General features: G+C 54.3%; 1 protein-coding gene across 1 annotated transcript in view; it reads right to left on the reverse strand.

Annotated features, from left to right (window-relative positions):
• Positions 1 to 6,188: 6,188 nt before the first annotated feature.
• The window catches only part of SLC28A1 (solute carrier family 28 member 1), a 36,816-nt gene continuing 28,866 nt past the window's right edge, over positions 6,189 to 14,138 (reverse strand). Inside the window, exons 15-17 of the mRNA XM_077828156.1 lie at positions 10,272 to 10,370; positions 7,680 to 7,794; positions 6,189 to 6,315 (exon numbers count right to left, since the gene is read on the reverse strand). Coding sequence (XP_077684282.1) covers positions 6,189 to 6,315; positions 7,680 to 7,794; positions 10,272 to 10,370 — 341 coding nt within the window. The remainder of the gene's footprint in view (positions 6,316 to 7,679; positions 7,795 to 10,271; positions 10,371 to 14,138) is intronic.

Raw genomic sequence — 14,138 nt, forward strand, 5'->3', positions numbered from 1 at the left:
CTGCCGAAAGCCCGTCTTTGCAAATCCCCATAGGCCTCATCTTCACCAGGAAAGGAGGTGTGATCTTACTGCAAGCTAACAGGAGGGGAAGCCCTAGTATAGACATGGCTGGGGGTAGTTTTCATGAGTTATCTCCACCTGCTATCTCGTGTGAAAGCTACACCCTGCCTTCGCTGCTCTAGGGTTGAGCCTGGTATTTGCCAACACATCAGAGCCCTCCTGCTGGGGTACCGCCGGCAGCTGCCATAATGCCCCAGTGCAGAGAGCCACTTGTAACAGGCGCAGCTGGATTTCCTTCTCCCTCTTGATCCCTGCTCGTGGGAGGACAGAGAGGGTGCACATTCGGGTGGTGTTTTACGAGAACGAATACACAGCAGCTCTCTTGCTGTGAATGCCTAGCAGTGCCAAGGCACAGGGAGCAATTTTTACTGCTGTGGAGCTGGGGAGGTCAGTACTATACCCCCCGCAGGTGCCCTTGCCTAGCTGCACTGCGGTAAAAGCTACCCCTGCCTTGTTTCCATTAGGATCCCACAGGAGCAAGCTCGGGCCTGTTAACTCACTCACCTCTTCTAGCAGTGACCGCAATTAACTGGCTAGTGCAGTTAATGGTCAGCCTGGGCCAGCTCAGAGGGAGGGGAGCTGTTGAGTCCTTGTCCCGTTGGGCTCAGAGCACAGAATAGCTGCGACCATGGGGCGTTGGACCAGGATGCCACAGAACTTCAGTACCAATGGAGGTGACTGGAGCTGGCAGCAGCAGTGCTGCGGTGTTACAAAGCCGGGTGCCCAGCCAAGGCTGCAGGCCCGGCTGTCTGTGCTAGGGAGCTGCCTGGCTGGTGCTTTGTGCTCTGTGGCTGCGGCTGCACTTCACCTTTCTGCCGGGGTTGTTTCCTGCTCTCAGTCAGCCTGTTGTAAGATAACCATGGACATACTCGTCTGTGTATTGGCAACCAGGTGTGCGCGAGTAATAAAGCGCAATGGACTGGCCTGCTCTCCAGTGCGTCTCTCCCGGCTGGAGGGGCCAGGATACCCCTCCTTCCTGCTCTCCAGCTAGCTGGGGGGTGATATGGTGCCTAGCAATGTGTTACCCAAAGCCCAGCATAGCAGGTGTTTGTCTGTGGGGTGGAGGAGGTGGACTGTGTGTGGTGCTGGGAACAAAGGATAAGGGTTTTCATTTTTCTAGAGTCTTTTTGCACCCACCCCCTCCCAGGTGTAGGGTAGGCAACACCACCCGGATCCTGAGACCAGTGCCTCAGTCGGCACCCTCCCTGGCACAGCTACAGCCCCCATCCCAAGGCAGGTACAATCTCTGAGGAGTGCAGTGATGAGACCCAACAGCTCCCAGTCATCCTGGCTGGAACTCCATCGCCTGCTGATGAGGTACACCAGAGCCTGGCCAGCGATGGTCCAAAGGAAGGTCTGAAACCCCTGCTCCCATGGCTGCAGTGATGTTGCTTCCTGAGCCATCAAGCAGGGGCTGGCTTTTGCCCTGATGTCTGAAAGGTTTGAGCCCTTTGTAATTTTTCTCCCCTCTCATGGAGCTGCATCCCTTCTCATTATTCAAATCATACATTCCAAAGCCAGCAGGGACCATGTTCACCATCCTGCTGACTGAGTGGAAGGCAGGCCGGAGAACGTCCCTGAATTAATTCCTTTCTGAAATCCAATTCGCATTCTGTGTTCAAGCCTCCTGAGCTCTGGCCCCCAGCACTTGGGGCAGGGAGTTCCACAGGTTCCATTTATAAACTATAGTGCGTTTAAAAACAGTCCCCTTTTTCCAGTTGGAAAGTTGCTGCTTTTTAATTTCATTGGACTTCCCTTTGGGCTGCTCATCTGGGAGTGCAAACAAGAGCCCCAAACTAATCTTACATATCTCTCCATGTCCCCTCCTTTCTAAATGCTATATGGCTAATCTGTTCAGTCTCTGCTTGGGAAAACCTTCCCCCAGCTGCATTCCACCTCATCTTTGCACCTGCTCTCTGGCACCAGGATTTCTGAGCTGGGGTAACCAGACCTGAACATGGCAAGAGTGTACCAGCGGTTTAGAGAAGGCACAATGGTGTTTTCACCGCTGTTCTCAATCCCAGTCTTTATGCATCTAAACATGTTGCTGGTGCCTGTAACTGGTCCTGCTGCACATTGGGCAGAGGCTTTCATTGAGCTGCCCACAGGGATGCCCAGCTCCCTTTCTTGGGGCCACACAGGTAATTTAGACCCCTGAGATGCGTATTAGTAGTATTCCCTCTAAGGTGTATTACACTGTATTATTCACCAGTGAAGTTCACCTTGCTGGATCAGGTCCCTCAGAAGTGCCTTGCAGTCCTCTCTGGACTTGACTAGCGTAAATACCGTTGTGCCTGCTGAACGCTCACTAATAAACATATTGAGCCACATGAGCCCTAAGATGCAACCTTGAGTTTCCTGTTCTCCTTTTGCCATGCTGGAACTTGACCTTGCTGAGCCCTGAGAGCCTTCACCTCTTGCCCTAGGCTGATGTGGGCTTTATTTGCTCTGATTACAGCCATGGGGCTACCCCAGTGTAGCTGCCACCCCCTAGTGCAAAGCTGTTGTATGCTGCCATTTGCACCTCTGCAGCTGATCCTCATTTCAAGTGGGGGTAACCTGCATGGGTGTACGTGCAGTGCAGTCGCAGCTGGGCCTGGCTGCATGGGGCAGCTATGTGTGGGCCTGGTTGCAGCTCCCTGAGCCCCTGCTGTAGACCCACTGGTGCATAAGGGGCTTTTGGAAGTTCCATTGATCTGCCTGAATGGGGATGGTGCAGGCAGGGGGCTGGGACAGACCCTGCCCTGAAGAGCCACAGGTCAGAAGCCAGAAACCTTTCTGAATAACTCTCAGGGCTGCCCCTGGGACCACCCAGGCTCCCTATGGAGGCGTTCAGCTGTTACCTTTTCGTTGCCACTCCTTCAGACTCACAGCCTGGATTAGTCTGCAGCAGCCTTGTTGGCTTGGTCAGGCATGGACTCTCCCTACTGCTGTTGTGCCCCACCTGCTCTGGCAGAATTATCGGGTGCATGAGGCAGATTGGAGCTTGTAGTCTAAGCTGCTCAGTGTTACTGTGAGGGCACAGGGTCTAGGCGCTCCCTAGGGAGATATGGTCAGACGCTTGGATTGGGAGGCAATATTGGGCCCAATCTCACAATGCAGCTGGGTCTGGGGGCCAGGGAGGAAGGACCTTTTATTACAAACTAGCCTGGATAAGTCTGATTTTGGCACTGGTGACCAAGGAGGAAGGTGCCTAACAGGCTAATGCTCAACATGCAAAAACCTAGAGTTCCAGGCCAGACGGGAGCATTACATCATCTAATCTGGCCACCTGTATACCACAGGCCAGAGCCCTTCCCCCACTTACCCCTGGAGTGAGCCAATAACTTGGGTTTGGGCAACGCCCATCTCCTGGAAAGGCATCCAGGCTGGATTTGGAGACTTCAAGAGCTGGCGAAGCCACCACCTCCCTCAGTAGCTTGTGCCAATGGCTTCAGCATCCGGCCACTGGTTCTTGTTCTGCCTTTGCTAAATAACCAACGTCTCTCACTGCTTCCTTGGCCTTCCTACCCCACCTGTGCTTTAGGGTTCTCCATAAATCTGTGAGTGCTGTGGGACAGAGACTGTCTTTTTGATATTGTTACAGAGCCCTGCCCCATGGGGCCCTAATCTCTGCTTGGGACCCCCAGGCATCACTGCAATACCAGCAGCAAACAACACAGAAGCAGTTTCTGCCCTTCTCAGCCTCCAGGAATGGTCCCAGGGTAGAAGTCCGTGATAACCATGATGAAATCTAGCACTGACCATGTGACCTGGTACACAGCATGGCTGACACTGCTGAGAGCTGCTAACTGCGGTCAGGAACCCATCTCCTGCCAGAGGCCTCTTTCTGGCTCCTAGAACAAGCTGGTGGCAGTGGAGGCTGCCTGCTGTTCTGCACCAGCTCCCAAAGTGGCCAGAGTGGTTCACGACTCCTGCTGCTTCCCGGAGTGCCATATAGGCAGGAGCATTTCAGGTCTGTCTGCACTGCAGCTGGGGATGCGTTCCCCACTCCGGGAGGCAGACTGGCAGTAGCATAGTGTGAGCTAGCGGGCTAAGAACAGCCCTTCTCTTCTCCCTGAGGGCCCTCTGCAGGCAGGCATGTTCCCCACACACCTTTCCCAGCCTTAATGCCCAGTCTAGGGTTAGAATCTCATTGACATACAATAGGACTGAGGCTCCTAAAGTCCACAACAGGATTTGGGGGCCTGGCACTTAAGTTGCCGAAGTCCAAAACGTAGAGCCTCAAAACTACTGCTCAGTGGCCACCTAACTCTCTAGGTGCCTACATTTGTACTGATAAAGTCCCCTAGGCACTTAATTTTCTACCCTGGGGTATATCCATGGCTGCTCTGGCTTGATGCCCAGTGTCTAGCTTGCTCCTAAGCCCCAGCAGGATTTTCACACTAGTCATCCCCCCGCCTAGCTCTCCTGCAGGGCCCAATGGTAGGGGGAGCTAGAGGCTGCCCTGGGGAACATCAACAGATCAGCCCCACGCTGAGCACAGCAGGAGGTGGAGGTGCCTCCCTTATACCAAATAGCCCCATGAACAGAGCACTCACCCAGGACAAGAAACCCAAGTTCAAATCCTCACTCTGCATCAGGCCTTGGCCCCATGTCCCTGATGTTCCAGGCCAGTGCCCTGCCCCCCAGGTTAGGGTGTACTCCAGGGTGAGGCTTTGGCCACCTTGCTTGTTGAAGCTGTTCCATTATGTCTCCTTATTGGAGCAGGGATTGAAGCTGCGCCGCCCCCCCCCCCCCCATCTCAATGACTAGTTAAGTATTTCTGATGACAGGACCCACCTCCACTCTGCATTCGTCGCTGCAACCCTGAGTCTAGTCCCTTTGTGGAGCTATCCCTAAGTCGCTTTTGAAATGGGACTCAGCCAGCAGTCACCTGGGCCTTGCAAAGCTATTTAGAGTTACACCAAGTACCAGTGAAAATCTGGGCCTTTGTCTTGCCATACCTTAGTTCCCCACCTGTGAAATGGGGACAGCAGCAGCCCTACTTCATTGGGTCTTGTGAGGATTAGTAGCACAAAGATGGTGAGGGACTCAGCTGGGGATAAGAACCAAAAGTACCCACCCGGACAGAGCAGGGAGAGATCTTGTCTGACTTCCTGTTTGTACAGGCCTAAGCACAGTGTGACAGGAATAGTGATGGCTGGACTGATGGGGGCTGGCAGGGAGAGGTGGAGCACCAGAGAGGTGCATGGTGGGAAAGAGCTGACAGTGGATCCAAGCAAAAGGACAAAATGAAGTCTGGGGTTTCCAGAAGAACTCAGTGCCCCCTGCCCCACAGCTTGAGCCAGACTGTCTAAAAAGCCCAGCTCCCCTGTTCACACACGAGCGCATTTGAAAATCATGCCCCAATTGTGGGTGATGAGCACTGAGCCCTTCTGAAAATTTGGCTTAAATGCTCAGGGCAAGGCTGGGTGGCTTCTCACCTGGGGAGGAGTCCCCCTGTCTGGATGAGTGGCAGCTGCACAGTCCAACCAGGAGGGCTGGGCCAGGAGCACTGCAAGGAGCTGTGAGGCACCCGGGACTCTCCATGGTTTTATTAGTAGGTAGTATTAACATACATAAAGCCTCCTTGAGTGTGTGGGACAAGGCCCCCAGCCCAGCAGCTGGGCAGGAAGGGACCCAGTCCACAAGCAAGAAGCATCTGCAGGGCATTAACCACCGTGGCATATACCGGAACCACAGGGACTGGTCAGATAGGCCTGGATTGTCAACAGGGCCCAGCCTGGGGAGCCACCCAGGAGCCTTCCGGTGCTCCTTGGTTCTGGGGCCAGCCCCAGGGTGGTTGCTGTAATCTGCACTGGTGGGCACACCTCCAGGGGACTGGCAGAGGAAATCCCCATCTGGGGCCTTCTGGCTGCTGTCTGTCCTGTGTCATCTGAGAGGTTCATGGGGCTAGAGGGAGGAAGAGCGTCGAGCCCAAAATACAGCATCTCCCAGCTCCTGGGCAGTGCAGCCAAAGGGAGTAGAGGAGGAAAGGCTGATGGGGCTGTGCCTGTCGTGCTCCAGAGAGGGTTAGCCATGGACCAGCAGTGCCTGGCCAATGCCCTGCTCTCACACAGTCTGTAACTGGGCTTTGGGAGCTGGCACCATGGGCGAGTGCTGGTTTGGGTGGCTGCCTATCGCCTCTAGGGCAGCCCAGCGCAGACTGTGTTGTTATAGTGCCCACAGCACTGTGTCAGAGAGGCCATGCTGAGCTCCAGTCCCACCCAGCTGCTGGCGAAGGACAGGGTCCCGTTGTTGCTGAGCACAGTGCTGAAAGGGAGAGTGCAGTTAGGGTCAGTTGCACCAGACAGACACCTTGCCATGGAATCAACACCTCGGAACACCATGGCCTGACACTGCCTGCAACACAGCACCCCCTCCCCACTCCCACCGACCCACCCACTTCCACAGGGTCTCCTCTCCCCACGGCTGAGAGCCTCGAATCCTCCGCCCGTCTGGCTGGGATGGCTTATCTCCCTTTAATGCCCTCCCCCACCTCAGTGCTGCCCAGCCAAGAGAGTTTATCACTTGCCCAGTGATAGTGGGGGTTTTCCTTACAGCCCCAGCTCCTGGAGTCAGGTGATTACAGGAGATTCTCAGATTTCACTGGGAAAAAGGCAGTGTCTAGCCCTCCCGGTTGTGATCCCAATGGCTCTGCCAGGAGAAGGCAAACTCAGACCCAGCTGCATTAGTTGAAAAATCTCATGATTTTTTAGCCAAACTCATGATAGTTTGGGGCCTGAGTCATGATTTTTGAATGGCTGGGATTGGTGACACTGTCTTCTAGTCCCAACCTCTTCCATGTCCATCCAGCTCTACCCCACCACTCCCCACATGCCCAACACACACCACAGCCTCTTGCACCCAACCCTCACCTGTCCCACCACTTCCCCAAGCTGAGAACCCCTCCTTGTCCTATACAGTCTCTCCACAGCTCAACACTTCCCTCTACTCAGAGCCCTCTCCCACTCATGATCAGCCCCCTCCCCCGCAGACACCCACTACCAGGATCAGGCCCTGCCCGCCGTGGTGGGTGCCTAGCCCCTACCCCTGCATTCCCTGCAACGGACCTCTTGCTGCTGCATTTTTTGTCTACAGCCAGGGGATATTTTTTACACATTTTTTTCCATTCAAAACCAGCAGCCTTTTTTCCCAAAACCAAAAAGTTTCAGGAGGAACCGTCACCGCACTGGCGCTGGCCTGCGAAACAGTCAGTGATCGCTGTGACGCCAATGCCTGGAATTGGTTTCAAAATCTCCCCTTTGCCCCACCTGGGCTCTCAGGCCAGGCTACAGTGCAAAGGGCCTTCGGAGAACTAGTTCAACACGCGCCACTGCAGCCCCTCAAGCTGGGCCCGTTCTGAGCCCTGCCAACCAGAGCTGCTGGCCCTTGTTTGGGACACTGATGGCGGCCCTGCTTTTTGGCCTGTGCCCTTTAGGTGAGGGTCGAGCCCCCAGCGGCAGAAGGGGGTACCTCACCATGCCACGCTGCACTGGTGTGGGGGAGTCTGAGCCCCATTAGCTCCCAAAGGGCCAGCTGCCCCCCCGACATAGACGCATACCCAGGCCAGGCAACAGCCACACCCAACCAATGTGGCCAGGCCCCTCGTGCTTGGTTAAGGACAAAAAACTCACTTAGCAAACAGCTGCCGGCAGCACATGTAGATGTCGTAGCTGGTGGTGTTAAAGGTTGCCGTGCTCAGGAATGCAGAGCAGTCGGCCACTTCCCCTCGGGGCACGTACAGGATGCCTGGCGGCAAGGAGAAGGAGTTTGTTACACGGGGTGTTACTGGTCTCAGAAACGGCCAGTATTTGGTAGAAGTGCCTTGTGTTCACACCTGCGACCTAGCGGCCTGGAGTGGGAAGCAGCATAATACCTTCTAAGGGAGCCTCTCCAAGCCTGCAGGACCTGCAGCAGCCAGGACCCCTGCCGTGGCTTTGAGTCAATGCCAGCCGTACGTGACTCGCTTGACTTCCTTGCGTTTGGGATCTCCTGAGTGTGCTCTGCTGATGCACACGGTGCCTCAGTGACGTGGCCCATGGGGGAGGCAGAGAGACACCCCTGGACCGGTCTTTGAAACGGTCACATGAAACGCCCCGAGGTTCATCCCGGGAGGCTGCACAAGCCAACAACGGCAGCTCTGTGAGCAGGTGTTATGGGGCCAGCCAGGCTCTGGGCCCCACCCCAAATGTGCTAGGTGCCCAGGAGAGTCTGCTGGACAGCAGGCGGATGGGAGAGCCTGTGTCTGTGGGGCAGTGCTGCTCAGCCAGAGCACAGCTAGCATCAGCATGACACTTGCCCAGAACCAGCCGCAGAGGAGCCAAGGTGACATAAAGTTGCGTATGGCCCAGGCCCTCCTGGGGGTCCAGCACCATCCAAGGGAGCTGGAAAGCAGGGACTGTACCTCCCACCACCACAGGGCTCCAGTGGTGAGTGAGTCTTTGGGTGGGTGGTTGGCGCTTTAGGGAGTGTGTGAGGAAGTGGGCTGGGGGTCACCACGTGCACAGGGCAGGGTGGAAGCACACACGGAGCTGGGAGTATGGGGGGCAGATGTGGGCTATTCCCCATGGCTGCAGCAGCGGGTGCTCCAGGGGGCCCTGGGCCAGACTATTTTGCCCCCAGCACAACCCCTCTCTGTGCAAGGAGCACTCAAGGGCCCAGCATCATCGCAGAGCATCCAGCTCAGCCTGCCCCTGCCCCAGGCCTCTCCATACCCATTCAGTGAGCATGCTTGGCAATTAGCACAGCCCCACCCACACAGTGACAGGGCCCGTCCCCTTACACCTGGGCACTCACAGTGCCCAGCCACCTATGGGCCTGCTGGCCCCTCTCCGTGGCCAGCAGGGCTGAGGCCTGTGAGTGGCATAATGGATAAGGGCTCTTCTCTGAGAGCGGGAGCCAGTTACACAAGGGAACTGAGTGTCCTGCTGCAGCCGCGGGGCTGGGCCTGCCTCACATCCCTCTATGGGGTGGCCGAGCCAAGCAGCTGGGCCACCTGCCCTTGCTGCTCCTGCGCAGGGCACAGATGTTCCAACCCAACCAGGACTCTTTGACTGACCCTTTGCATAGGCCTCTGCCAGGATGTCACCCAAGGCTGTGCCCTGAGCTGCATCTCCTGCTGCTGTGTGAGGAGGGCATGCTGGGTGTCGTAACGCCCACTGGAGGGGTGGGGAAGGCTGGCGAGAGGCAGGAGGGCCAGGAGCAGGCTTCATTTCTCCTCCTGCCCCACACTGCTTGGGTCTGGGCAGAATGCATGCTGCAGAGAGACCGCAAAGCCTCTATTGGAAGGGCTTAATCCTCCAGGCCCTGGCCAGGCAGCACCGTTCCCTAGGTCCTCAGGGACAGGAGCCAGACAAAAAGCAGCCCAGAGCAGGGCCTGACTCTGAGCACAGCCGTGGATCTGGAAAGGGAGGAGAGGGCAGACACTGAATCTGCCTGTGCTGAGCCACGGCCAGCCAGCCACACTCCTGGGCAGGCCGGCAGCCAGCACAGAGCCCACCAGGGAGCACTTAGTGGTCAAGCCGGGGCGCTGGTCGGCACTGGTGCAGCTGCACCTCGGGCTGACCCCATTGTCGCTCTGCCTAGCACAGACAAGCTTTGGTCTGAGGCCAGAGGCCAATTGCAGTGGGTTAGCGCGTGGGCCTTTCTGCTCTGTTGACAGAGGGACAAATCCTGGCTCCAACTTTCTAATTTCTAAAAACCAGACCCTCCCTGCCCCACCTCTTCCCCCTGAGGCCCTGCCCCCATCCCGTCTTTTCCCCCAAAGGTCCTGCCCCTGCTCCGTCTCTTCCCCAGGCTGCGCCCACACCCCAGCCTTTTCCCTCAAGGCCCTGTCGCTCCTCTTCCCCCCACCCCTCACTTGCTGTTCTCTCCCCTCCCTCCTCCTCGCTCAATCCTCTTCACCTCCCCTGCCACAGCTGGGCTCCCTCTGCTCTGGGGCTGGGACAGGAGCTGCAGCCTGCCCATGAGATGCAGGTAGGAGGCAGTGCAGCGGAGCAGGGGCTGGCGGGGGTTGATGACGGTAACCGGACTTTTGGTGTCTGCTCAGTACATCTGACTGGACACTGCCAGGTCACCTTTTCGACTGGAATTTCCGGTCGAAAAACCAGACACCCGGCAACCCTAGGCTTCGGTCACTAGTGAAAATGACTCCCCTCGTCCCCACCGCCCGTCAGGGGCCCGTCCCAGCAGGCGCCTGGGACAGTGAAATGTAGCTGGGGCCGTACCTGAGACACAAGCGTTGAGCATGGAGACGCAGGCCCCGGTGAGCAGCGCTCGCAGCACGATGCTAGCAAACTCACTCTTCCGCTGAGGAACCATGGACGCTGCAGGGAGCAGAGGACAGAGGGTGGTGAGAAAGGCTCTGTGCTCAGAGAGGCAAAGGCTCACCTGCCTGTTGTGCCCTGGATGGGGTTGTGCAGGTGGCAGGCAGCTGCCAAGGGACTTCTAACCCCTGCCCAGCACTAGCCCGGGATGGCCCCTCAGCCTGGTGCCAGGCATGCCCTCCCATCTCCCATGTAACCCAGGATGCACAGCTGGTGGAACTAATTCTCAGTGTTATGGTGTCTCTAAAATCTACTAAAACATGTTGGAAGCAGAAAGTCCCTGCAAAAAATATTTCCTTGTGCCATGGAAAGTAGTTCCTGCCAGGGAGAAATCTGGAAATGTAAGTGGGACAGTATGGCTGTGGCAAAGGAGGGGGTGCTGCCTCTCCAGCTTCTGCCCTCCATGGGGGAAAAACGTCAAGATTGATGCAAAAATGGGTAGAATTAAATTATTATTACTAGGGCTGTCAATTCATCGCAGTTAACTCATGCGATTAACTAAAAAAAATTAATCACGATTTAAAAAAATTAATCGCGATTAATCGCACTTATAACAATAGAATACCAATTGAAATTCACTCAATATTTTTGGATTTTTTTTACATTTTCAATATTGATTTCAATTACAACACAGAATTCAAAGTGCACAGTGCTTACTTTACAGTTATTTTTATTACAAATATTTGCACTGTAAAAAAAATAGTATTTTTCAATTCACCTCATACAAGTACTGTAGTGCAATCTCTTTATCATGAAAGTTGAACGTACAAATGTAGAATTATGCACAAAAAAACTGCATTAAAAAAAAAAACAATGTAAAACTTTAGAGCCTACAAGTCCACTCAGTCTTCTATTGTTAACAGTGTGATTAAGCAATTAATTTTTTTAATTGCATGATTCATTGCGATTAATTTTTTTAATTCCTTGACAGCCCTAATTATTACACTACATGCTTATGTTGTTAGTTCATTATGTTGTGAGATGTTCAACCCAACCAAAGGAATTCCAGGAGGCGCCTGCTTTCTGCCCCGCAGAGACAAGCCAAGTGTTGAGAGAGAGCATCATGTTTATGACCCTTGGAATGCAGCTTGATATTCGATGTGATTTGCTGTTGGCCAGCTATCTACAGGATGGGGCTGGGGGTCTAGTGGAGCGTTTCACAGGCACCTCTGAATGCAAACTGTAAAAATATAGTTTATTCTGAAACAACAGATCGTGCAGCTATTTAGGTCCTGACATCAAAGGGGTGTTGAGACCAAAAAGGGATGTCATGTGTAGACATGTCTTGTCAGAACCATAAACGAGGAGTAAGGTGAGTTTCTTTTATAAACACTCTAAAATCTTCATTCTTCAAATGTGAAGGAGAACTGTAGCATTTCAAGTGTGGACAATACCTATGCCAACAGGAGGGGCTCACCTGTGGGCATAGGCACCGACTCCATGGGTGCTCTGGGGCTGGAGCACCCACAGGGAAAAGTGGTGGGTGCTGAGCATCCACCAGCAACCCCCCATCAGCTCCTCTCTTCCTCCCAGTGCCTCCCGTCTGCCAGCGGCACTGTTCCCTCTAAGCTGTGCGCGTCTGCACGCGCACACAGATCCTAAACACCACATACACGGCGAAACACCGAATGCAGAAAAATTTGCACAAAAGCACAACAATTTGCACAGAAGAAATTTTTTGCGCACATGGCCTGTCAAAAATTTGCACAGAAGAAATTTTTTGCGCATGCGGCCTGTCAAAAATTAGAGGGAACACTGGCCAGAGGGCTCTGCCAATCAGCACTTCCCCCTCTCTCCCCGTGCCTCCCGCCCACCGTGATCAGCTGTTTCGCAGCATGCAGGATGCTTGAGAAGAAAGGGAGAGGAGTGAGGGTGCTGCACGCTCAGGGGAGGGGGCAGAATGGGGTGGGAAGAGGCACGGCGGAGCACGGGCGGGAAGAGACGGGGTGGGGGCTTGAGAGAAGGGGCAGGAAGAGTCAGAGCAGGGGTGGAGCCTTAGGGGGAGGGGTGGAGTGGGAGCAGGGCCTGGGGCAGAGCCGGGGGGGTCAAGCACCCCCCAGCACATTGGAAAGTCAGTGCCTGTGCCTGTGGGTGTAGGTAATCCACCTCCCTGAGAGGCGGTAGTTAGGCTGATGGAAGGATTCTTCTGTTGACCTAGCACTGTCTACACAGGGACTTAGGTTGGCTTCACAACGCTGCTCAGGGGTGTGGATTTTCCAGTGTAGACCTCATTTTCTAGTGTAGACCAGGCTTTAAGGTTACGTGAGACTTTCCTGCCACAAAAGAACAAAGGCAGCTAGACTTGCGTTGCTCTCTGCTCTCACCTTCGAACACACACTCAGAACAGCAAAAAAACTGCAGCTGAAAAAGACAGCTAAGAACAGGGAAGACTCAAGAAGGCACCAGTCTGATGACAACCAAGACTTCAACATGATGAGATGGAAGTAGCCAAAAGTCTTGCCAAGGGGTTAGAGTTAAACTTTCCGATAATGATTTTACTGGGATATGGAAATGCTGCAGTAATTTACAAAGTTCACAGTCTCTCCTGTTAATCACCAAATAGTAAGACCACATGATCCTGGAGAGGAGAGAGGCCATGTCTACACCACAAACTTATGTTGACTCATGTCACGTTGGCATGCAGTGGCTGCAGTTAGTACATTGCTTGTGCACATGTATACTTGGCTCCTTGTGTCTGCGATGCATGTACTCACCAGGAGTGCTTGCAATGATTCAGAGTGCAGTGCACCATGGATAGGCATCCCACTGTGCAACTCACCACCATCCAGCACGCTGTCTTTTGGGAAGATTTGGCAGTGCACGATGGAGCCAAAATGAGTTGCGCAGGGGGGACTGGGAGCATGGGGTCAACTGCCCAGTTTGCAACTGTCTCCATCCTGTACTGTTATCTCTATTCCATAATTTTCGCCGCTTTTTTCAAAATCCCACAAACCGATGTGGCCTTCCTCACTGTCTGCCGCCTGTGATAGAAGCCTGGAGGCTGCCTACATCTGCATTGTTATGAACATTGTAAGCACAGGGCACGCGATCCTGGAGTATTTGCAGAGCTGTAAGAAGAACCGAATGGGTGGAGAACGTGACGATTCCTTGGAGGACAGATTGCTGTGAGACATAGCGAGAACCAATTCAAGGTTGTTGGCTGTGATCATGGAGCAGCTGCAGATAGTGAAGCACCAGTTCTGGGCCCGAGAAATAAGCACTGACTGGTGGGATCGCATCACAATGCAGGTTTGGGATGACGAGCAGCAGCTGCAGAACTTCTGGATGCGCAAGGCCACATTCCTGGATCTTGCCCCAGCTCTCCAGTGCAGGGACACCAAACAGAGCTGCACTGACCGTGGAGAAGCAAGTGGCAATTGCACTGTGGAAATCTGCACCACCAGATTGCTATTGGTTAGTCAGAAATCAATTTGGATTTGGAAAAACCACTGCAGGGGTCATTGTGATGCAAGTGTGCAGGGCCACTAATTGCCTCCTGCTGGGCAGGACTGTGACTCCGGGCTATGTGCAGGACATAGCCCATGGATTGATTTGCAGCGATGGGGTTCCCAAACTGCGGTGGCATGATAGATGGCACGCATATCCCTGCTTTAGCACCAAACCACCTTGCCACGGAGTACATCAACAGAAAGGGCTACTTTTCAATGGTTATGCAAACGCTGGTGGATCATTAGGGATGCTTCACCAACTTCAGTGTGAACTGGTCAGGGAAGGTGCATGTTACTCGCATCTGTAAGAACACAGGAC

Source organism: Eretmochelys imbricata, chromosome 10 (assembly GCF_965152235.1).
Source record: "Eretmochelys imbricata isolate rEreImb1 chromosome 10, rEreImb1.hap1, whole genome shotgun sequence".
Lineage (NCBI taxonomy): Eukaryota > Metazoa > Chordata > Testudines > Cheloniidae > Eretmochelys > Eretmochelys imbricata.